The 25,720-nt window shown below is 45.9% G+C and overlaps 1 protein-coding gene across 1 annotated transcript in view; it reads left to right on the top strand.

Annotated features, from left to right (window-relative positions):
- The window catches only part of LOC143960990 (adhesion G protein-coupled receptor E3-like), a 130,423-nt gene that overhangs the window by 40,783 nt on the left and 63,920 nt on the right, over nt 1-25,720 (top strand). Inside the window, exons 6-9 of the mRNA XM_077470082.1 lie at nt 313-398; nt 6,890-6,964; nt 14,470-14,650; nt 17,398-17,511. Of these exons, the coding sequence (XP_077326208.1) occupies nt 313-398; nt 6,890-6,964; nt 14,470-14,650; nt 17,398-17,511 (456 nt within the window). The remainder of the gene's footprint in view (nt 1-312; nt 399-6,889; nt 6,965-14,469; nt 14,651-17,397; nt 17,512-25,720) is intronic.

The raw sequence follows: 25,720 nt of genomic DNA on the forward strand, positions 1-25,720 counted from the left end.
TGATCAAATACCACCAACAAATTTGTGTGAAAAAAAAGACATCAGTTTTGTTTGGCTACAGCATCGTACACCCACGCAATGTCAGTTAAAGCGACGCAGTGCTGTGTCACAAAAAATGGCCTGGTCAGGAAGGGGGTGAAACCTTCCAGGGCTGAAGCGGTTAAAGTATATTAAAGGCAAAACTTTTTAAAGCTTTGGATAGAGTGGAGAGGGATTAGAGCATCTGTTAGTTTTTATTGCCCCCATTCAGGAGATTCACCCTCTCTGTACTGTAATTGAATATACAAATGCACCTAACTCTCTTTCATCTAGCTGTAGAGAATAAGATAAAGGAAGCATGTAATACGACTAGTGAAAAGAAAATGAGGCTGGATGAATGCTCCAAGAAGAACCCGCAGGTGGGTAGTATTGGGTTGGTAGTGTGTGCCCATGTAAATGTAATGGGAGCCACAGGAGTGGATAACAGGTATCACACCCACGCATTACTGATCACTGGTAGTAAACAGGATGCCCAGGGACTTACAGATGCATTGAGTGGACGGTGTCAGTCGTTTTTTTTTTTTTTTTTTTAATAATTGATTTTTTTACAATTTAATTAGTTTTTACATTTTTTTCACAATGCTTTTTGGGGGGAGGGGGTTTGGGCAGTGGACAGTGTTGCTAGGGGAGGGGGTCCTGTGTTATGATGGGGGCCAGTTTGAGGAAAATATCCTGTGCAATTATGGGGTAGTATGGGGGAGGGGTCCTGTGTAATAATGGAGGAGAGGGGTCCTGTGTAATGATGCGGGTTAGTATGGGGGAGGGGATCCTGTGTAATGATTAGGGTAGTATAGCGGAGGGGGTCCTGTCCTATATAATGGTGGGGGTAGTATGGGAGAGGGGGTTCTGTGTAATGTAAGTGTGAAATTGCTTGGGGGGGAATGTTTGCCCAGGGTCCAATCAATATTAAAGACGGCCCTGAATATATGCAGTAAAATCTCCACTATCAATCCTTGATTTTACACAAACAATAATCCACATTCTTCAATTGTTGTGTACAAAGTGATATGGGTCTCTCACATTCCCTTATAAAACAAAAACTCTCAAAGCATGATATAAAACACTTTTTAGAAGAAAACTGAAAAATGTAAGTAAATAGCTTACATGCACATTTGCTATAGGTAGCACAAAATGAAACGTTGAATACAATTTAGCTGTTCTGCAAATGAATTGCTGCTTTACTGGCAGTAGGCTCCACTGCATGAATACCACATGATTTTCTGTACTGGTGTAATGGTGCCACCCTTTTGGCTGCCCAATATGTTTCGTCCAGAGTTATATTTTATGGTCTTTCCTAGATATGCCAACAATTTTTTTTTGTGAGCAGTTGCAAGATAGCAAGCACTCGTACTTATACAAGCTTTTGGTTCTGCACAGACTAGTAATCATTAAGTGTAACAATTTATCGCTGTAAAGCATTTCACACTGTAAAAAGTGACACAGTTTAATGCCCCATTAGACTCCTCAGTTTGCACCAGCTAAATGCATCCCAAATGCATCAAAATAAAAAGCCTTGTGTTTCCTTTTCTTTAAAAAGCAGTCACAATCATAATGTATCCCTGACCCCTGGAGGGGGGAGGGGGTTGGAAATAACCCAGGTCTGCCTTACCTGTTCAGAGGCTGCCAGGCCCAAATACCAGCTCCAAAGCACACAAACAAGCACAGGCTCAGTCTAGGGGGTTGTTTTTTGTAGTTTTATCTTTTGTAGTTGTAGTTTTGTAGTTGTCTTTTGTAGTTGTATTACCTCCAGTAATACAACAGGAGAGAGAGATGGGGGTGCAAGACACTCCAGAAATGCAAACAGGTACAGGAGGACAGATTCTCAAGCACAAATCCTTCAGCAGCCTAATATTCCTGGAATCAGAGGGAGAAAGCTATCCTTGGCATCCAGCCCTTGAGACACAGTCACACGTGGAACTCTAAGCAAAGGTCCCACTCACAATGTCCGGGGACAACTGTCTCCAGCCAGCTTCCCTACAACACTTCTCATTGCAATGGGGTCCTTTCCCCAGCCCAGCTTTAAAAGGTAGTGTCCTTCAGCAGATTTCTTTTGGGCCCTCAGCTAAGTAAATGATGAGGCCTAAAATTAACAGATCTTCAAGACCAAAGGTTGACTCACAGGGGCAACCCTCCCCCCAGGAATAAAGCACAGTGAACAGACCTTCCCAAACATTTATCTTCTCCCCAGTCACCATATGGATGTCCCCTCAAACTGAGGGGCTTAGGTCAGATAAAAATTCCTAACATGGTGGCTGACCCTTCTAATGTACTTCTGGAAGCTATTTTCAGAGGTAGGGAAGAGTAATCAAATATCAGGCTTAGGCTCGGTTCACACTGCCGCAACTTGGGATCCAACTTGTGAGACTCCAAGTCGCATGACAAGTGAAATCCCATGTTAGTCAATAAAAGCTGTCTTAATTAACACTAAGCACCTTTAGTTTTGATATACAGTGCCTTGAAAAGGTATTCATACCCCTTGAAATTTTCCACATTTTGTTATTTTACAACCAACAATTAAAATGTATTTTTATGTGATAGACCAACACAAAGTAGCACATAATTGTGAAGTAGAAAGAAAATGATAAACGATTTTCCAATTTGTTTACAAATGTGTATATCTGAAAAGTGTGGCGTGCATTTGTATTCAGCCCCCTTTACTCTACTATTTTATACCGCTAAATAAAATTGTGGATAGTGGAATCAATTGCCTTCAGAAGTCGCGTAATTAGTAACTAGAGTCCACCTGTGTATAATTTAATCTCAGTATAAATACAGTTGCTCTGTGAAGCCCTCATGCCGCGTACACACGAACGGACTATCCGGCCGATTTGGTCGGCTGGACAATCCACCCGTGTGTGGGCTCCGGCGGACTTTTTGTTCCCAAAAGTCTGGCGGACTTAGAAAGAAATTTTGACTCAATATTGTTCGCCGGACACGGCAGTCCGGCGGACAATCTGCCCGTCTGTGTGCTAGTCCGCCAGACTTTTGAAATGAATGGACTTGCCCACACACGGAGAAAAGTCTGTTCATTTTGAACGCGGCTCCAGGTAGATGGGACTAGTGAAGGAAGTCAATGTCGCCACCTCCATCGGCGAGATTGACACTTTGCTAGCCCCGTCACCTGGTATGGACTTAAAGGGGAAGCCCTACGCCGAAAAAACTACATGGGGTCCCCCAAAGTCCATAGCAGACCCTTATCCGAGCATATCCAGTCAGGAAATGGGGTGGGAACGAGCGAGCGCCCCCCCTCCTAAACCGTACTAGGCCACATGCCCTCAACATGGGGGGGGTGCTTTGGGGAAGGAGGGCCCACCCCAAAGCACTTTGTCCCCATGTTGATGAGGACAAGGGCCTCTTCCCGACAACCCTGGCCGTTGGTTGTCGGGGTCTGCGGGCGGGGGACTTATCGGAATCCAGGAGCCCCCTTTGATAAGGGGGCCCCCAGATCCCGGCGCCCCACCCTATGTCAATGAGTATGGGGTATGATTTACCCCTACCCATTCACCTGGTGAGAAAAGTGTAAAATAAACACAACACAAGTTTTTTTAAATATATTTATTAGACAGCTCCGGTGGTCTTCCGTCTTGGGGGGGTCTTCTCGCCGGACTCCTCCACTATCTTCTGCTAGTTCTTTTACTAGTGGAGGAGCCCGGCTTTCTTCTTTGTCATCGCCGCTGTCCCGGTCTTCTTCCGACTTCGGGGTCTTGTCCTGCTGTTCGGGGGTCTTGTCCCCCTCTTCGGTTCTTCTTGCTGGGCCTCTGCTATCTTCTCATAAACTCTTTTACTAGCGCTCTTTTACTAGCATTGATGGGACTGTGACATCATAAGGGGGGGTCACCATGTGACATCACCTGGTGACCCCGCCCCTTGTCCCTATATAAGTCGCCGCACAATGCGTCCCTACCATTGCGGCCAGAGAGAGCGTTGTGTCAACATCGCAAGGAAGAAGAGAAGAAGAGAATAGAAGAAGGCGACAGCGACAGAAGACCAGGCCAACGCTAGTAAAAGAGCTATAAGAATATAGCGGAGGCCCGGCAAGAAGAACTGAAGAGGGGGACAAAACCCCCGAAGAGCGGGACAAGACCCGAAGTCGGAAGAAGACCCCCAGACGGTGGCGATGATGAAGAAGAAAGCCAGGCTCCCCCGCTAGTAAAAGAGCTAGCAAAAGAGCAGAAGATCGCGGAGGAGTCTGGCGAGAAGACCCCGCAAGAAGGAAGACCACCGGAGCTGTCTAATAAATTATTTAAAAAACTTGTGTTTTTTTATTTACACTTTTCTCACCAGGTGAATGGGTTAGGGGTACATCGTACCCCATACTCATTGACCCCGCAGACCCCGACAGGGAAGAGGCACTTGTCCTCATCAACATGGGGATTAGGTGCTTTGGGGTGGGGGGGCCGCAGGGCCCCCCCTCTCCCCAAAGCACCCTCCCATGTTGAGGGCACGCGGCCTGGTACGGCTCAGGAGGGGGGGCACTCGCTCGTCCCCAGCCCCTTTCCCGACCGGCCGAGCTGCGTGCTCGGATAAGGGTCTGCTATGGACTTTGGGGGGACCCCATGCCGTTTTTTGGGCATAGGGCTTCCCATTTAAGTCCATATCAGGTGACGGGGCTAGCGAGGTGTCAGTCTCGCCAATGGATGCAGTGACATTGACTTCATTCGCTAGTCCCGTCTACCTGGAGCCATGTTAAAAATGAATGGACTTTTCTCCGTGTGTGGGCAAGTCCGTTCATTTCAAATGTCTGGCGGACTAGCACACAGACGGGCAGATTGTCCGGCGGACAATTTTGAGTCAAAACTTCTTTCTATGTCCGCCGGACTTAGTCCAGTCATGTGTGGGCAGGTCCGCTCGTTCGGAAAGTCCGGCGGACCTCCGCTGCAAAGTCCGGTGGTTTGTTCACCGGACTAAGTCCACCAGATTGTCTAATTGTGTGTACGTGGCATAAGAGGGTTGTTAGAGAACCTTAGTGAACAAACAGCATCCTGAATGCCAAGGGACACACCAGACAGGTCAGGGATAAATTTGTGGAGAAGTTTAAAGCAGGGTCAGGTTATAAAAAAAATAGCTTTGAACATCTCACAGAGCACTGTTCAATTCATCATCCAAAAATGAAAAGAGTATGGCACAACTACAAACCTACCAAGACATGACTGTCCACCTAAACTGACAGGCCTGGCAATGAGAGCATTAATCGGAGAAGCAGCCAAGAGGCCCATGGTAACTCTGGAGGAGCTGCAGAGATCCACAGCTCAGGTGGGAGAATCTGTCCACAGGACAACTATTATGCCGTGTACATATGACCAGACTTTCCGTCGGAATGAACTCTGACGGACTTTTCAATGGAGTTCCGCTGAAACAGACTTGCCTACACATGATCACATCAAAGTCCGATCGTTTAACGAGATGACATACGTCAGGACTAGAAAATGGAAGTTCAGTAGCCAATAGCAGCCCTTGTGTCGTTGTTGGTCCATTGGACCTGCATACAGATGACCGGTTTTCTCTATAGCAAATGGTTCCAGCTGAAAGATTTGAAACTTGTTCTATTTCTAAAGTCCATCAGATTTTTTAGACAGAAAAGGTCCGATGAAGCCCACACACAATCAAATTATCTGACGGATTTGTTCCATCTGAACTTTGCTGTTGAAAAGTCTGGTTGTACACGGCATTAGTCATGCACTCCACAAATCTGGCCTTTATGTAAAAGTGGCAAGAAGAAACTCATTGTTGCAAGAAAGCCATAAGAAGTCCCTTTTGCAGTTTGTGAGAAGCCATGTGGGGGACACAGCAAACATGTAGAAGAAGGTGCTCTGGTCAGATGAGACCAACATTTTACTTTTTGGCCTAAAAGCAAAACACTATGTGTGAAGGAAAACTAACACTGCGTATCACCCTGAACACACCATCCCCACTGTGAAACATGGTGGTGGCAGCTTCATGTTGTGGGGATGCTTTTCTTCAGCAATAACAGGAAATCTGGTCAGAGTTGATCGGAAGATGGATGGAGACAATTACAGGGCAATCTTGGAAGAAAACCTGTTAGACTGGAGTGGAGGTTCACTTTCCACCAGGACAACGACCCTAAACATACAGCCAGAGCTACAATGGAATGGTTTAGATTAAAGCATATTCATGTGTTAGAATGGTCCAGCCAAAGTTTAGACCTGAATCTGTGGCAAGACTTGAAAATAGCTGTTCACAGATGCTCTCTATCCAATCTGACAGAGCTTGAGCTATTTTCCAAAATAGAATGGACAAAAATGTCTCTAGATGTGCAAAGCTGGTAGAGACATTAATTGCAGTGAAAGGTGGTTCTATAATGTATTGACTCAGGAGGGCTGAATACAAATGCACACCACACTTTTCAGGTTTTTTTCTTTGTAAAAATGTTGAAAACCATTTATCCTTTTCCTTCCATTTCACAATTATGAGCCACTTTGTGTTAGCCTATCATATAAAATCCCAATACAATTAATTTATGTTGTAACATGACAAAATATGGAAAATGTCAAGGGGTATTAATACTTTTGCAAGGCACCGTACCTGAAACTTATGGGCTTGATATCTCATTGTTAGTAGATAAAGGTTTAAAGTTTTCAGAACATACAAACAGGTCTTATGGATATTAATTTTTGTCTCTTAGGAATTCAGAAACTGCGGCCAATAATTACAAGCTATGACCATAATTAGAAGTATCTCTAAATCATTTTTTTGTATCTCTTTAGCTTTATTTAGTTAACAATATGCACTGTATATTACACTTTGTTAGTTCTGTGCAATATATCCTAAATAAATTAAACTGTTTCTTTCTTTTTACTACCTGCCACAATTGATATTTTCTATCTTCCAGGACACAATCTGCTCTATTCTCCAGAAGTCTTTAGATTTTTTATATTCTTCCTGTGAGAACAAGACCTCCGTTAATGTAAGAAATAATCTGTTACATTATATGCATTGTTCTGACGAAGGTAGATGAACTTGTATTTTAAGTCAATTCTGAGTCTAGCGGTTTCAATTACCCACCAGCCTGGTAAGCCTTCAAGATGCAGACAAGGAAAGCTCCACACAGCACCATGACATTCTTTTTTTGGGCTGTGTGTCAAGTCACCGGGTCACTTTTACCACAAAACTCCATTAGGATCCTGCACAATTAAGTGACAGGTTTGATACTATTGTTTAATGAGTATGACTGCGCACAAATGTTCAGTTATTGGTTTATTTTGGTTGGCTGTATCACACAGTAGAGCTTTGCAATAAATAAAGTCTAAGCCCTTGTACACACGGTCGGATATTTTCCGACGGAAAATGTCCAATCGGACCATGTTGTCGGATAATCCGACCGCGTGTGGGCTCCATCGGACTGTTTCCGTCGGAATATCCGACCGACAAAGTTTTAGAGCTGGGCTATAAAATTTTCCGACAACATGATCCGATCGGACTTTGTCCGATCATTTGTAGAGAATTCCGATCTGGCAAAGTGCCACGCATGCTCACATTAAATTCCTAGACCAAAGCTATTGGCTACTAGCCTGAACGTAGTCCCGTCGTAACTAAATAAAGTCATCACGTTCTGAACCATCGAATTGTCTGACAACTTTGTCCGACAGTGTGCATGCAACACAAGTTTCAGACAAAATCCGTCGGACAAAATCCAACTGATTTTGTTGTCGGAATGTCCGACCGTGTGTACAAGGGCTAAGAGATACCTCCTATATCACTAACCGCATTGGGTTGCAGTGGTGGCCCATCCATAGGGGGCGCACGGATGTCGCCCTCCCCCCCATCCATGTATCCTGCCCCCTAATGTACATGCAGGGTGCTGGACACATGGATTCCAATATAACGTTTGGGGATTCTAAGTAATTTTCTAGAAAAAAAATACAGATTTGTACATGTAGGAGAAAAGTGTCAAAATTGGCCTGGGTGGGAACTGGAAACTAATAAGCTGTAAAAACACGTCATTAGAGCCAGAGGCTCTAATAGGCTTCAAAAAAGGGTGGGCTCAGGGCGCAGAGCCCTGCACCCGAAGCCCACCCAGTTGTGTGACAATAGCAAATGAATATTCACTATTGTAACCTTGATTCTGCTCCCGGCCAATCAGGAAGTGGGTCCTGAGACCTGTCAACCGATTGGCTGAAAGGAGATTGGATTGGCCGAGGAGGAGGAGAGAGGAGACGCAGGGGAAGCGAGGAAGCAATAGCCCAGCTGGTGAGTGCACCACCTTGAACTTGATGATGCACTGGCCTTTAATCTGAAAAAATAATATGTCTTCTAGGAAGCAGGTAAGGAGAAAAAATCTGTGGCATTTGTTGGTTTTTGAATTGCTTTCCTTCCTCATTCAATGTGAATGCAAAATACCTTGATACATTTTAGAATCAGCTTAAAGCAGCTTTAATCAGTTAGGAGGCAGCTTAAACTAAATCAATATCAGACTATAACAAACCCCAAACTGATTGCAAGGTAAGTGAAAACTAGGCCAACGTAACTTAGAATGTACACCATTTGTCTTGCTTTTGAGTCTCAAACCTTTTCTCCTCACTTACCTGCTTATAATTAGGGATGAGCCGAACAACTCCCAGTTCGGTTTGCGGCAGAACATGCGAACAGACAAAAAATTTGAATGCGAATACTATTACAATCTATGGGACGCGAATGTGAAAAATCAAAAGTGCTAATTTTAAAGGCTTATATGAATGGCATTGTCATAACAAGTGTTTGGGGACCTGGGTCGTGCCCCAGGGGACATGTATCAATGCAGAAAAAAGTTTTAAAAACAGCAGTTTTTCGGGAGCGGTGATTTAAATAATGTTTAAAGTGAAACAATAAAAATGAAATATTCCTTTAAATAACGTGCCTGAGGGGTCTCCTTAGCCTGCTTGCAAAGTAGCGCATCATTCCCATGTTTATAACAGTACCTCAACAAAATTACATTTGTAAAGGAAACAATTTAATTTTGCTTGTGGCTGTATTGTATTGTCGGATCCCAGCAACATAGATAAAAATCATTGAAAAATACGGCGTGGGTTCCCCCCAGTCCAATTTGAGTCTGGAATGAATATTAAGGGTAACAAAAAATGGCAAAAAAAAAATGGCATGGTTGCCCCCCCCCAAAAAAAAATCCATGGCAGGCCCTTCAGGTATTAAGGGGAATTCCGCACCAAAATTTAAAAGAAATAATGGCATGGGGGTCCCCCAGGCTCTGCAATGTGATGCAATAGAGTGGCTGTCCTTAAGCTGCCCCCTAGAGGACATCCTGCCTCGTTTGAGTTGTGCCTCCTCCTCCTCACTTTCCTCCTCTCTTCTATCAGGCACTGAAGTACAGTCAGTGACCACATCATCCACCACGGCCACCTGCAGAGGATGCACCATGTCCACAACCACCACTGTTGACTGTAGACACGGAGGCTGCTTACCTTCTTTTAGTGGCCTGCGAGTGTCTGCCTTTCCTTTGTGGCCTTCCGGACATGATGTATTTTTTGTTTTGCAACACCACACTACACTGTATCATATACTGTGTACACCACCAGAAGTGTATTAGAAACTGCACACCACTGAATTCACTGTATATATAGGCTACACTGAATGCAGAGTATATATGTATATATATATATATATATATATATATATATATATATATATAATCTCAATACACTGCCTGCACTGACTGAATATAGAGTAAACACTGAATATAAAGTCTATGCTAAATGCAGAGTATATATATATGTGTGTAAAATACACTTCCACTAATTGAATAACCTGCCTGCTTAATCTAACTCAAGCTATCTCTCTGTCTATGCCAAAAACACTACACATAGCTGCTATGTAAGCAGCCTTATATAGTGTGGGGAGTGTGGCTCCCCCGAGCCATGGTTGGCCAAAGGCACCCTGCCTTTGGCAAATTATGTCTCTCTCAGCAGAGCGTGCTGTAATTGGCCAAAGCATGCAACTCAGGTGTGATCTCGCAGTGCATTATGGGGTGTTACGCGGCGCTCGAATGCCCCATATGTTCAGTTCGTTTTAGAACAAATGAACACCTGATGTTCAAGTCGAACTTATGATCAACTCAGGTCTTTGGCTCATCCCTACTCATAATACAGATGCATCTCAAAAAATTGTTAAAGTTAATTTATTTCAGTAAGTCAATTCAAAAAGTGAAACTTGTATGTTTATAGATTTATTACACACAGAGTGATATATTTCATGCATTTTTTTTCTTTTACTTTTGATGATTATGGCTTACAGCTAGTGAAAACCTAAAATTCATTGTCTCAAAAAATTTGAATATTGTGAAAAAGTTCAGTATTGTAGACTCGTGGTGTCACACTCTAATCAGCTAATAAACACAAAACACCTGTAAAGAGTTCCTGAGCCTTTAAATAGTCTCTCAGTCTGGTCCTGTAGGTTACACATGGGACGGACTACTGAGTTGACAGTTTTCCAAAAGACAGTCATTGACACCCTCCACAAGAAGGGTAAGTCACAAAGGGTCATTGCTAAAGAAGGTCGCTGTTCACAAAGTGCTGTATCCAAGCATGTTAATGGAAAGTTGAGTAACAAGTGTGGCAGAAAAGGTGCACAAGCAACAGAGATAACCGCAGCCTTGAAAAGCTTGTGAAGCAAAGGCCATTCAAGATTTTGGGGGAGATTCACAAGGAGTGGACTACGGCTGGTGTCAGTGCTTCAAAAGCCATCGCATACATACATATCCAGGACATGGGCTACAACTGTTGCATTTCTTGTGCCAAGCCACTCCTGAACCAGAGACAAGTCAGAAGCGTCTTACCTGGGCTAAGGACAAAAAAACTATACTGTTGCTCAGTGGTCCAAAGCCCTCTTTTCGAATGAAAGTAAGTTTTGCAATTCATTTGGAAATGAAGGTCCCAGAGTCTGGCGGAAGAGTAGAGGGGCACAGAATCCAAGTTACATGAGGTCCAGTGTGAAGTTTCCACAGTCAATGATGATTTGGGCAGCCATTTCATCTGCTGGTGTTGGTCTACTGTGTTTTATCTAGTCCAAAAGCAGGAAATTTTAGAACACTTCATGCTTCCCTCCACTGACCAGCTTTATGAAGATGCTGATTTCATTTTCCAGCAAGACTTGCCACCTGCCCACACTGCCAAAAGTACCAATACCTGGTTTAATGATCATGGTATCACTGTGCTTGATTGGCCAGCACCTAAACCCCATGGAGCATCCGCAGGGAATTATCAAGAGGAAAATGAGAGACACGAGACCAAACAATGCAGGCAAGCTGAAGGCTGCTACCAAAGCAAACTGGGCTTCCATAACACCTCATCAGTGTCACAGGCTGATCTCCTCCATTCCACGCCACATTGATGCAGTAATTCATGCAAAAGGAGCCCAGACCATGTATTGAGTGCATACTATACTGTACATGGACATACTTCTCAGTAAGCCAACATTTCTGTATTAAAAACTTTTTTTTATATTGGTCTTATGCAATATTCTGATTTTCTGAGATACTGAATTTCAGGTTTTCAGTAGGTGTAAGCCATAATCATTACTAACATAATTATAGCTAGGAGGAGAAATAGTGCATGTCCATCAAGTTCAACAAAAAAATAAATAAACAGCAATTGGGTGTCTCCAGAACCTTAAAGTGATTGTGAAGGCTTGTTTTTTTTTTAACAAACACATTATACTTACCTCCTCTGTGCAATTGGTTTAGCACAGAGCAGCCTGCATACTCCTCTTCTTGGGTCCCTCTTTGCTGCTCCTGGCCCCTCCCTCCTATCGAGTGCCCCCACAGCCAGCAGCTCTCTATGGGGGTACCCGAGCTGAGTCAGAGCTCTGTGTATCCATGCAGACACGGAGTCTCAACCCGGCCCTGCTCCCTCTCTCTTTCTCCCCTGATTGGCTGACTGACTTTGATTGACAGCTGTGGGAGCCAATGGCACTGCTGCTGTGTCTCAGACAATCTTTAGGAGTGTCCCAGGTGGCTTAGACACTTGTGGACATCGCTGAAGAGGGAAGGGGCTCAGGTAAGTAATTTGGAGTTCCTGGGGGATGGGGGGGGGGGGGGGCTGCTACACACAAACGTTTTTTTTTTATCTTGAATGCATTAAGATAAAAAACATCCTGCATTTACAACCCCTTTAAAGTAAAAGCCAATCAGAAGGAAGGTAAAAGCAATATAAAGGAGAGGCCTTTTTGCTCTACCAGGAAAAAAATCATTCCTGATCCCCAAGAGAAATTGGAGAATTCATTGGACATTGGATCATCATGCTACAAAGTTTTTTCACTGTTCTCTTCACTGCTTCTTCAAGATCTATATATGGGTTCTGGAGGCCTACAGTAAATGGTCAGGGCACCCAAATAATCAGTTTTATTTGTGTTTACAAAGCACCAACAACATACAATAGTAATTAACCATTCATTATAGTCTCAGTATAAGCTTGGCCCAGTCATTTAGGCACCCACATCATCCACAATGACCAATTTTAATGAAAGACAATTAATTTACTAATACATTTTTAGAATGAGGAAGCAAACTAGAGCACTAAGGGCAAACTTCCATAAGGGAAAATATTTAAGATCCTTGGTAGATACAAACCTACAACATATTGCTGCATAGCATAAAGTACTTACCACTGAGACACTAGAGTGCTTCATGTTAATGCCAGAGCTATTATGATTTTATCTTTTTCTTCTAGCTAGATGTTTCTTTTATTTTACAATGCAGGAGTGGAATGCCATGGCTTAGTTGGCCAGATACAAAGGTCTTGTAGGAACCTGGAGTACTATAAGAAGCTTCTCGATAACTCAACTTGCCAGTCTTGGAAGGGCTGTCCATTTAATACAGTTAAAGGGGTTGTAAATTTTCGGTGTTTTTCACCTTAATGCATTCTATACATTAAGGTGAAAAAACTTCTTTAGTGCAGTTGCCCCCAAGAGCCCCCATTTTACTTACCTGAGCCCGATTGTTCCTGCAGCAGGGACGAGCACACCCGCTCCAGCCTGTGTCTCGGGTCCTGATTGGATAGATTGATAGCAGCCATTGGCTCCCGCTGCTTTCAATCAAATCCAATGATGCCAAGTCCTGCTGTCTGTGTCAATGGACACAGCAGCAGGACACAGGAGTGCACCCGCACGGGTCCCCCGAGGGAGAGTGCTTATCAAATGGGGCACTCGAGAAGAGGAGGAGCCAGGAGCGCCGCTAAGGAACCCCAGAAGAGAAGGATCGGGGCTACTCTGTGCAAAACAAACGTCACAGAGGAGGTAAGTATGACATGTTTTTTTTTTTTTTTTTTTTTTTTAAAGGAAGGTTTAGTTATCCTTCAAGTAACATTTCAAGATCTTGTTCCTTCACCAGCTGGGGATGGACAGTGATCAGAGATACAACTGACTGATAAACTTATCTCTCCCCTCTTCTCAGCATGCTCCTTCTTAGCACATGGGCATGGAAGCACACCGAATTAGCACATTGTGCTGCTTCTCTCTGTCCTACTCTGAGCCCTGTTGCTCAGAGACTTAAATAAGCTAATTTAAAGAGGGATTTTACTGTAAAAAAAAAAATATATTAAAAGCCTGCAGCTACAAATACTGCAGCTGCTGACTTTTAATAAATAGACACTCACCTGTCCCAGGATCCAGCGATGTCGGTGTCGCTGCCGCTGTCATTCTAGGTGAGGGAATCAGGAAGTGAAGTGTTGCGGCTTCACTTCCCGGCTCCCTACTGCTCATGCGAGAGTCACGCAGCGCAATAGGAATGGTCTGCGCTGTCTCAGGGACTCGTCTGTGTCCCAGCAGACTGCGTGCCGGGATAGGAAGAGGCATAAAGTCTATGCCCAGAAGTGGGTGCAAATACCTGTCTTAGACAGGTATCTGCACCCCCCTCCCCCCTGAAAGGTGCGAACTGTGACACCGGAGGGGGGGGGGGGTTCCGATGAGCGGAAGTTCCCATTTAGTGTGGAACCCCGCTTTAAATTTGGGTGTGTACACTGACTGTATTAAAAAATAAATACATTTGATAACGTATTGATAACCACAAAGCTGCATTTATCTGTCTTTTATATCTTCCTTGATCTCAGTTTTAAGGGATACATTCTATTTGGCTGCAAAGCAAGCATGTACTGGCCATTGGGACTACCGGGAGTTTCCCGGTGAGCCGATGGCTCAGTGGGCCACTCTGATGCAAGGGGGCTGGTGATGGGACATTCTGATGCAAGGGAATGCTGATGGGACACTCAAAATGTAAGTGGGCCGGTCTCGATGAAGTCCAGGGCCAAATTTCTGTCCCAGTCCAGCCCTGCTGCAAAGTGTTAACACAGTACACACATCATTATTGCCTTTTCCACCTTTGTTCTTCCCTTTGGTTTAGCTAAGTTTTGCAATGTATACACTGTAAGGTTTTATTTCTGCACCCTTCTGATTCTTCTTATGTACTTTAATCATTGTTTCTCATCACAGGAGACAAAGAATGAGCTTGCAACAACAGCAGAGAGAATCAGCCAGATTCTCACAGTCAAGAATGACTCTACCACTTTTAGCAATGTTCAGACCTCTGAATTTCTGAATAACATAGAGACTTCTACCCTGTTATCTTTTGTTCAAGCACCTAGGACACAAACTGTGAGCACTCCCCAGCTAGGTGAGAACTTGCTTGGTTTTTGAGTGTTAATGTGAATTCTAGTGGCAAGATCCTTGGTTCCATGGCCATACTTGGAACTTGAAGATCCAAAGGGTGACTGCTCAACCTCTCATTGAAAGCCATTACGTTGGTATGACTATTTTAATTGGAGTCATGTTTCCATTGCTTGTAAGCATGCAATTTTTGGTGTCTGCCCAAACCAACAGTCCTCTTCGCCTGTTATATATAAATATATATATATATATATATATATATATATATATATATTTGTATTCAGCCCCCTTTACTCTGACACCCCTAACTAAAATCTAGTGGAACCAATTGCCTCCAGAAGTCACCTAAATAGAGTCCAGCTGTGTGTAATTTAATCTCAGTATAAATAGTACAGCCATTCTGTGTAGCCCTCAGGGGTTTGTTAGAGAACCTTATCCCTGATTCACACCTATGCATTTTTAGTGCTTTTTGCATTTTGCAGATTTGCACCACAGTCCATTCACCATGGTTTCCTATGGAACACGTTCTGTAGTGCAAATCTGCAAAATGCAAAAAGCACTGAAAATGCATAGGTGTGAATCAGGCCTTAGTGAACAAACAGCATCATGAAGGCCAAGGAACACACCAGACAGGTCAGAGATAAAGTTGTGGAGAAGTTTAAACAGAGTTAGGTTAGAAAAAAATATATCCCTCTCTTTCATCCCTGGGACAAAGAATCATCAGGAGGCTGAGGAGGCGTCAGATGATGGTTACATATGAGATGATTAAGTGCATATTGCTGACATAAGGGAGAATAATTAATCACTTCACCTCTGCAAGGTTTACCCCCCCCCCCCACCCACCCTAAAAGTTTAAATGACAGTTGCGCGGTCGTGCGGTGCTGTACCCACAAATAGATTTTTCTTTTGGTGGTATTTGATCACCTCTGCACCTCTTTTATTTTTTGGGCTATAAATAAATAAAGAAAAAAAAAACAACAATATTTTTTAATTTCTGCTATAAAACACATCCAATAAGAAAATGGAAAAAATCAAATTTCTTCATCAGTATATGTATTCTGCTACATATTTGGGATAGTAATGGCAGTGATCTGTGACTTATAGCAGGATTGCAATATTGTGGTGGACAAATCCACACCTAACTGACACTTTTGGGGACCGGTGACATTGTTACAGTGATCAGTTCTAAAAATATGCACTGTCACTGGACTGACACTAGCAGGGAAGAGGTTAACATTAGGGGAATCAAAGGGTTAACTGTGTGCCTTGCTAATGTTTCAGTGCAGTGGAGGAGGTGCTTTTACTAGTGGAAGACATGAATCAGTGTTTTTACTTTACAGGAACACAGGATCAATGCCTTCCCTACTGTCTATAATATTTAATCGCTTGCCAACCAGTGCATGATAATATACATCGGCACAATTGCACGGCTGACAAATGGGCGTACCTGTACATCCCCTTTAAGACGCAGCATTGTGGGTGTGCGTGTGCGCCTGCCGCGTACTCCGTGACCATGCCCCCGGGTCCCTCGGACTCAATGTCCGCCTGTGTCCCGCGATCGTATCACATAGCGGCAGAATGGGGAGATGCCTATGTAAACAAGGCATTTCCCTGTTCTGCCTACTGACACGGCAGGGATCTACTGATCCCTGTCATCCTGAGCAGTGATCGCTGTAATGTCAGTGGTAGCCCATCCCCCACAGCTAGAATCACTCCCTAGGACACACTTAACTCCTTGATTGCCCCCCAGTGTTTAACCCCTTCCCTGCCAGTGTCATTTATACAGTAATCAGTGCATTTTTACAGCACTGATCGCTGTATCAATGACAATGGTCCCAAAATATCATGTCAAAGTGTCCACTGTATCCACCATAATGTTGCAGTCATGATAAAAATTGCAGATCGCTGCCACTACTAATTAAAAAAAAATGACTAATAAAAATGCCATAAATCTATCCCCTATCTTGTAGATGCTAAAACTTTTGCGGAAACCAATCAATATACGCTTATTGCGATTTTTTTATTTATTTTTCCTTACCAAAAATATGTAGAATAATACATATCGGCCTAAACTGAGAAAGAAACATGTATATATTTTTTGTGGTTATTTATTATAGCAAAAAAAGTAAAAAATATAGCTTTTTTTTCAAAATTGTCACTCTTTTTTAATTTTTAGCGCAAAAGATAAAAAATGCAGAGGTGATCAAATACCACCAGTAGAAAGCTCTTTTTGTGGAAAAAAAAGGATGTAAATTTTGTTTGAGTGCAACGTCGCATGATCGCGCAATTGTCGGTTAAAGCGGTGCAGTGCCGTATCGTGAAAAGTGCTCTGGCCAGGAAAGGGGTAAATTCTTCCAGGGCTGAACTGGTTAAAATCCACTAATACACTGTCTCACCCTTCTCTGCACATGCTCAGTTGCTCTCTATTTTTCAGCACTGTGCCAAAAAGCAGAGCCATAGAGGCCGATCGGCTGACAGCCTAAAGATTTTATGCTGCTCAGGGGCTCTAGGCTTCAGAAAAATGGCAGCCTCCATCCAGAAGAAACGGGATCAATACTTCAGGCAATTTAAACATACACTGATTTTGGTAGTATAATTATTAATGTGAAATGTGTGTTTCTTGCAAAAGAATATGACTTTTTATTAAGTTATTGTGGGTAAATATCCACTTTAAATGTTTGCTGCAGTTTATTGTACATTGCTGCCTTTCTTTAAATTAGCCCTAGTGTTTGTGCTTATTTTTTTGGTCACCAGATATTTCCATGAAAGCTTCCTCTGATATCTGTAATTCTAGTGATAATGCTCTCAGCCTAATGACAGGAGGGAACAAGCTGGAGGTGCCCTGCCTTCTGGTCAGTGGAGAAAAAGGTGAAGTAAGACTTATTCAGCATTTGTCCTACCGTTGTATTATGTATGATGGTGCCCAAAAATGCTTTCATTATGCAGTTGTTTTTGGCTGTGGTCATTTTATCTGGCCTAGGTAATGCAGTGCAAATTATGTGGTTTATCCTAAAACTTCCAATCTAGGCTTTAAGGTATAAAGTGCCTTGAAAAAGTATTCATATTCCTTAAAATGTTCCACATTTTGTCATGTTACAACCAAAAATGTAAATGTATTTTATTGGGGTTTTATGTGATACACAATCACAAAGTGGCACATAATTCTGAAGTGGAAGAAAAATGATAAATATTTTTCAGTTTTTTTTTTTTACAACTAAATATCTGAAAAGTGTGGCATCTGTATTCATCCCCCTTTACTCTGATACCCCTAACTAAAATCTAGTGTAACCAATTGCCTCCATAAGTCACTTAATTAGTAAATTGAGTCCACCGGTATGTAATTTAATCTCAGTATAAATACAGCTGTTCTGTGAAGCCCTCAGAGGTTTGTTAGCCCTTGTACACACGGTCGGACATTCTGATGGAAAATGTCCGATCGGAAGGTGTTGTCGTATAATCCGACCGTGTGTGGGCTCCACCAGACTTTTGTTCGACCAACAAAGTTTGAGAGCTGGATATAAAATTTTCCGACTACATGATCTGTAGAGAATTGCGATTGGACAAAGAGCCTGGCATGCTCAGATCAAAGTAAGAGAGCAAAGCTATTGAATACAAGGCTGAACGTGGTCCTGTCAGAAAGAACGAATGCCATCCTGTTTCCGAACGATCAGATTTTCCAACAACTTTGTCCGACTGTGTCAGTAGAGCAATGGACAGTGTCAGTAGAGCAGTGGACGGTATCAGTAGGGCAGTGGACAGTGTCAGTAGAGCAGTGGACAGTGTCAGTAGGGCAGTGGACGGTGTCAGTAGGGCAGTGGACAGTGTAAGGGCAGTGGACGGTGTCAGTAGGGCAGTGGACGGTGTCAGTAGGGCAGTGGACGGTGTCAGTAGGGCAGGGGATGGTGTCAGTAGGGCAGTGGACAGTGTAAGAGCAGTGGATGGTGTCAGTAGGGCAGTGGACAGTGTAAGAGCAGTGGATGGTGTCAGTAGAGCAGTGGACGGTGTCAGTAGAGCAGTGGATGGTGTCAGTAGGGCAGTGGACAGTGTAAGAGCAGTGGACAGTGTCAGTAGGGCAGTGGATGGTGTAAGAGCAGTGGACTGTGTCAGTAGAGCAGTGGATGGTGTCAGTAGGGCAGTGGACAGTGTAAGAGCAGTGGACGGTGTCAGTAGAGCAGTGGACGGTGTCAGTAGAGCAGTTGACGGTGTCAGTAGGGCAGTGGATGGGGCCAGTAGGGCAGTGGACAGTTTAAGAGCAGTGGACAGTGTCAGTAGAGCAGTGGACAGTGTCAGTAGGGCAGTGGACAGTGTAAGAGCAGTGGCCAGTGTCAGTAGAGCAGAGGACGGTGTCAGTAGGGCAGTGGACAGTGTAAAAGCAGTGGCTGGTGTCAGTAGAGCAGTGGCTGGTGTCAGTAGAGCAGTGGCTGGTGTCAGTAGGGCAGTGGCTGGTGTCAGTAGGGCAGTGGACAGTGTGAGTAGAGCAGTGGACAGTGTCAGTAGGGCAGTTAACGGTGTCAGTAGAGCAGTGGATGGTGTAAGTAGGGCAGTGGACAGTGTAAGAGCAGTCGACAGTGTCAGAAGGGCAGTGGACGGTGTCAATAGGGCAGTGGATGGTGTAAGAGCAGTGCACTGTGTCAGTAGAGCAGTGCACTGTGTCAGTAGAGTAGTGCACTGTGTCAGTAGAGCAGTGGATGGTGTCAGTAGAGCAGTGGCTGGTGTCAGTAGGGCAGTGGACAGTGTCAGTAGGGCAGTGGACGGTGTCAGTAGGGCAGTGGACAGTGTCAGTAGGGCAGTGGACAGTGTAAGAGCAGTGGCCGGTGTCAGAGTAGTGGTACCATGTCAGTAGAGCAGTGAATGGTGTCAGTAGGGCAGTGGATGGTGTCAGGAGGGCAGTGGACGGTGTAAGAGCAGTGGATGGTGTCAGTAGGGCAGTGGATGGTGTCAGTAGGGCAGTGGATGGTGTCAGTAGGGCAGTGGACAGGATAAGAGCAGTGGCCGGTGTCAGTAGAGCAGTGGCTGGTGTCAGTAGGGCAGTGGATGGTGTCAGTAGGGCAGTGGATGGAGTCAGTAGGCACAGTGGACAGTGTCAGTAGAGCAGTGTACAGTGTCAGTAGGGCAGTTAACGGTGTCAGTAGAGCAGTGGATGGTGTCAGTAGGGCAGTGGACAGTGTAAGAGCAGTCGACAGTGTCAGTAGGGCAGTGGACGGTGTCAATAGAGCAGTGCACTGTGTCAGTAGAGCAGTGGATGGTGTCAGTAGGGCAGTGGATGGTGCAAGTAGGGCAGAGGACAGTGTAAGAGCAGTGGACAGTGTCAGTAGGGCAGTGGATGGTGTCAATAGGGCCGTGGATGGTGTCAGTAGGGCAGTGGATGGTGTCAGTAGGACAGTGGACAGTGTAAGAGCAGTGCCCGGTGTCACTAGAGCAGCGGACGGTGTCAGTAGAGCAGTGGATGGGGCCAGTAGGGCAGTGGACAGTGCTAGTAGAGCAGTGGACAGTGTCAGTAGAGCAGTGGCCAGTGTCAGTAGGGCAGTGGCCAGTGTCAGTAGAGCAGTGGACAGTGTCAGTAGGGCAGTGGACAGTGTCAGTAGGGCAGTGGACAGTGTAAGAGCAGTGGCCGGTGTCAGTAGAGCAGTGAATGGTGTCAGTAGAGCAGTGAATGGTGTCAGTAGGGCAGTGGACAGTGTCAGTAGAGCAGTGGACAGTGTCAGTAGGGCAGTGGACGGTGTCAGTAGGGCAGTGGACAGTGTAAGAGCAGTGGCCGGTGTCAGTAGAGCAGTGAATGGTGTCAGTAGAGCAGTGAGTGGTGTCAGTAGGGCAGTGGACGGTGTCAGTGGAGCAGTGGATGGTGTCAGTGGGGCAGTGGACGGCGTCAGTAGGGCAGTGGGCGGCGTCAGTAGGGCAGTGGGCGGCGTCAGTAGGGCAGTGGACGGTGTCAGTAGGGCAGTGGACGGTGTCAGTAGGGCAGTGGACGGTGTCAGTAGGGCAGTGGACAGTGTCAGTAGGGCAGTGGACGGTGTCAGTAGGGCAGTGGACGGTGTCAATAGAGCAGTGCACTGTGTCAGTAGAGCAGTGGATGGTGTCAGTAGGGCAGTGGATGGTGCAAGTAGGGCAGAGGACAGTGTAAGAGCAGTGGACAGTGTCAGTAGGGCAGTGGATGGTTTCAGTAGGGCAGTGGATGGTGTCAGTAGGGCAGTGGATGGTGTCAGTAGGACAGTGGACAGTGTAAGAGCAGTGCCCGGTGTCACTAGAGCAGCGGACGGTGTCAGTAGAGCAGTGGATGGAGCCAGTAGGGCAGTGGACAGTGCCAGTAGAGCAGTGGACAGTGTCAGTAGAGCAGTGGCCAGTGTCAGTAGGGCAGTGGCCAGTGTCAGTAGAGCAGTGGACAGTGTCAGTAGGGCAGTGGACAGTGTCAGTAGGGCAGTGGACAGTGTAAGAGCAGTGGCTGGTGTCAGTAGAGCAGTGAATGGTGTCAGTAGAGCAGTGAATGGTGTCAGTAGGGCAGTGGACAGTGTCAGTAGAGCAGTGGACAGTGTCAGTAGGGCAGTGGACGGTGTCAGTAGGGCAGTGGACAGTGTAAGAGCAGTGGCTGGTGTCAGTAGAGCAGTGAATGGTGTCAGTAGAGCAGTGAATGGTGTCAGTAGGGCAGTGGACGGTGTCAGTGGAGCAGTGGATGGTGTCAGTGGGGCAGTGGACGGCGTCAGTAGGGCAGTGGGCGGCGTCAGTAGGGCAGTGGACGGCGTCAGTAGGGCAGTGGACGGTGTCAGTAGGGCAGTGGATGGTGTCAGTAGGGCAGTGGATAGTGTAATAGCAGTGGACGGTGTCAGTAGAGCAGTGGATGGTGTCAGTAGAGCAGTGGACGGTGTAAGAGCAGTGGACATTGTCAGTAGGGCAGTGGACAGTGTCAGTATGGCAGTGGACAGTGTCAGTAGGGCAGTGGACGGTGGCAGTAGGGCAGTGGACGGTGGCAGTAGGGCAGTGGATAGTGTCAGTAGAGCAGTGGACGGTGTAAGAGCAGTGGACAGTGTCAGTAGGGCAGTGGACGGTGTCAGTATAGCAGTGGACAGTGTCAGTAGGGCAGTTAACGGTGTCAGTAGAGCAGTGGACAGTGTAAGAGCAGTGGATGGTGTCAGTAGGGCAGTGGACGGTGTCAGTAGAGCAGTGGACGGTGTCGGTAGAGCAGTGGATGGTGTCGGTAGGGCAGTAGACGGCGTAAGAGCAGTGGACAGTGTCAATAGGGTGGTGGACAGTGTCAGTAGAGCAGTGCATGGTCAGTAGGGCAGTGCATGGTGTCAGTAGGGCAGTGGATGGTGTCAGTAGGGCAGTGGACTGTGTCAGTAGAGCAGTGGACAGTGTCAGTAGGGCAGTTAACTGTGTCAGTAGAGCAGTGGATGGTGTCAGTAGGGCAGTGGACACTGTATGAGCAGTGGACAGTGTCAGTAGGGCAGTGGACGGTATCAGTATAGCAGTGGACGGTGTCAGTAGAGCAGTGGATTTTGTCAGTAGGGCAGTAGACGGTGTAAGAGCAGTGGACAGTGTCATTAGGGCAGTGGACAGTGTCAGTAGAGCAGTGGACGGTGGCAGTAGGGCAGTGGGCAGTGTCAGTAGGGCAGTGGACAGTGTCAGTAGGGCAGTGGACAGTGTCAGTAGGGCAGTGGACGGTGTCAGTAGAGCAGTGGACAGTGTCAGTAGGGCAGTGGACGGTGTCAGTAGGGCAGTGGACGGTGTCAGTAGAGCAGTGGATGGTGTCAGTAGGGCAGTAGACGGTGTAAGAGCAGTGGACAGTGTCAGTAGGGCAGTGGACAGTGTCAGTAGGGCGGTGGACAGTGTCAGTAGAGCAGTGGATAGTGTCAGTAGGGCAGTGGACGGTGTCAATAGAGCAGTGGGCGGTGTAAGAGCAGTGGATAGTGTCAGTAGGGCAGTGGATAGTGTCAGTAGGGCAGTGGACGGTGTCAGTAGAGCAGTGGATGGTGTCAGTAGGGCAGTGGATGGTGTCAGTAGAGCAGTGGATGGTGTCGGTAGGGCAGTAGACGGTGTAAGAGCAGTGGACAGTGTCAGTAGGGTGGTGGACAGTGTCAGTAGAGCAGTGGATAGTGTCAATAGGGCAGTTAACAGTGTCAGTAGAGCAGTGGATGGTGTCAGCAGGGCAGTGGACGTTGTCAGTAGAGCAGTGGATGGTGCCAGTAGGGCAGTGGACGGTGTAAGAGCAGTGGGCAGTTTCAGTAGGGCAGTGGACAGTGTCATTAGGGCAGTGGACGGTGTCAGTAGAGCAGTGGATAGTGTCAGTAGAGCAGTGGATGGTGTAAGAGCAGTGGACAGTGTCAGTAAAGCAGTGGACAGTGTCAGTAGAGCAGTGGATAGTGTCAGTAGGGCAGTTAACGGTGTCAGTAGAGCAGTGGATGGTGTCAGTAGGGCAGTGGACAGTGTAAGAGCAGTGGATAGTGTCAGTAGGGCAGTGAACGGTTTTAGTAGAGCAGTGGATAGTGTCAGTAGAGCAGTGGACGGTGTAAGAGCAGTGGACAGTGTCAGTAGGGCAGTGGACAGTGTCAATAGGGCAGTGGACAGTGTCAGTAGGGCAGTGGACGTTGTCAGTAGGGCAATGGACGGTGTCAGTAGGGCAGTGGACACTGTAAGAGCAGTGGACAGTGTCAGTAGGGCAGTGGACAGTGTCAGTAGAGCAGTGGATGGTGTAAGAGCAGTGGATAGTGTCAGTAGGGCAGTGGATAGTGTCAGTAGGGCAGTGGACGGTGTCAGTAGGGCAGTGGATGATGTCAGTAGGGCAGTGGACGGTGTCAGTAGAGCAGTGGATGGTGCCAGTAGGGCAGTGGACAGTGTCAGTAGGGCAGTGGACAGTGTCAGTAGAGCAGTGGACAGTGTCAGTAGAGCAGTGGATGGTGTCAGTAGGGCAGTGGATAGTGTAATAGCAGTGGACGGTGTCAGTAGAGCAGTGGATGGTGTCAGTAGAGCAGTGGACGGTGTAAGAGCAGTGGACATTGTCAGTAGGGCAGTGGACAGTGTCAGTATGGCAGTGGACAGTGTCAGTAGGGCAGTGGACGGTGGCAGTAGGGCAGTGGACGGTGGCAGTAGGGCAGTGGACGGTGGCAGTAGAGCAGTGGACGGTGTCAGTAGAGCAGTGGACGGTGTCAGTAGGGCAGTGGATGGGCGGAGAATTGTATATATGGGGGGGACTGTATATATGCATGGTGTATGAGGCGGAGAGAGAGAGAACTATATGGATGGATGGAGTATGGGAGAGAGGCTGCAGAACTGTAAGTATAGTGTATGGTGGGGGGTGTATGTATGTATAGTGTATGGTGGGAGGAGGAGAGGTGAGTGTACTTTGAAATCCTGACATGGCAAAAACTTGCCTTTACAAGCTGGGCTCCAGTGTCAGTGCAATCTCTGCACACATTTCAGAGCAGCAGGGAATGGGGAGGCTCCGCCCACCTCCTTGTCCCTTCTACAGGCAGCCAGAGGATTCGAGGAGAGCACCATGGAGGCTCCGCCTCTGCCTCTCTGTCCCGACCCTTGTCCTGCACTTAGACAGCTGAGCAGCAGAAATCAACCAACGCTATGGTGCTGCAGACTCGAGGAGACATGGCACAGTTCAGCACAGGGAGCCACTGGTGGGTCTGAAGTGAATAATGTGCCCGGGTCTCACGCGGGCAGAGACCCGGGCACATGTTTCAAAACCCGTACTGTCCGGGTGAATCCCGGACAGGTGGCAACCCTAGGGACACAACAAATGTGGAAGAAGGTGCTCTGGTCAGATGAGACCAAAATTTAAAATTTTGGCCTAAAAGCAAAACGCTATGTGTGGCAGACCGAAGGGAATCCCGATGGAGATTCCAAAGGACATAATTGTAAGGTTTGATAATTGGGAAGTAAAAAAAAGAATAGAAGAAAGGAAAAAGGATATACATATGGGGGAGGGAGATTTGGATAACAGGTGACCTCTGTGGCAACTAGGGATGGGCTTTATGTTTGAGTCGAACATGAGTTCGACTCAAACATTGGCTGCTCGACAGTCGTCAAAACAGCAAACAATTTTGGGTGTTCGCGGCAAATTCGAAAGCCGCGGAACACCCTTTAAAAGTCTATGGGAGAAATAAAAAGTGCTAATTTTAAAGGCGTATATGCTTTGTATTGTCATAAAAAGTGTTTGATGACCTGGGTCCTGCCCCAGGGGACATGTATCAATGCAAAAAAAAACGTTTTAAAAATGGCCGTTATTTGGGGCAGTGATTTTATTAATGCTTAAAGTGAAACAATAAAAGTGTAATATTCCTTTAAATTTCGTACCTGCTGGTGTCTATAGTATGGCTGTAAAGGGGTGCATGTTTTCCGTATTTAGAACAGTCAGAGCGGGGCGGGATCACCCTGTTTAAGTAAATGGTTGACCCCGCCCCCCTCTGACAACACGGGGAAAGCCATAGGGTCTGGTATGGATTTTGAGGGGGACCCCACGCCATTCTTTTTTTAAATTTTAGCCTGGTGTTCCCCTTAATATCCATACCAGACCTGAAGGGCCTGGTATGGAATTTAGGGGGATCCCCACGCATTTTTTTTTTTTTTTTGGTTCGGGGTTCCCCTGTGGGGAAATCCCCATGCTGTTTTTATCAATGAACTTTTATGTGTATTGCGAACCCACAATTCATTGTAGCCGCAAGTAGTTTTAAATTACTTTTTTTCCTTTAGAAATGTAATTTTGCTGTCAGACTGTTATAAACACGGGAAACATGCGCCCCTTTACATGCATACTATAGACACCCCCCAGGTACGAAATTTAAAGGAATATTACACCTTTATTGTTTCACTTTAAGCATTATTAAAATCACTGCTCCCGGAAAAACGTCAATTTTTTTAACTTTTTTCTGCATTGATACATGTCCCCTGGGGCAGGACCCAGGTCCCCAAACACTTTTTATGACAATACCATGCATATAAGCCTTTAAAATTAGCCCTTTTAATTATTTATGTTCGTGACCCATAGACTTTAACGGTGTTTGCGTGTTTGAACACATTTTTTGCCCGTTCACATGTTCTGGTGCGAACCGAACGGGGGGGGGGGGGGGGGGTTCGG

This window comes from Lithobates pipiens, unplaced genomic scaffold (genome assembly GCF_037356315.1).
Source record: "Lithobates pipiens isolate NorthernLeopardFrog02 unplaced genomic scaffold, aLitPip1_a1.2 Scaffold_8, whole genome shotgun sequence".
NCBI classification, from domain to species: Eukaryota; Metazoa; Chordata; class Amphibia; order Anura; family Ranidae; genus Lithobates; species Lithobates pipiens.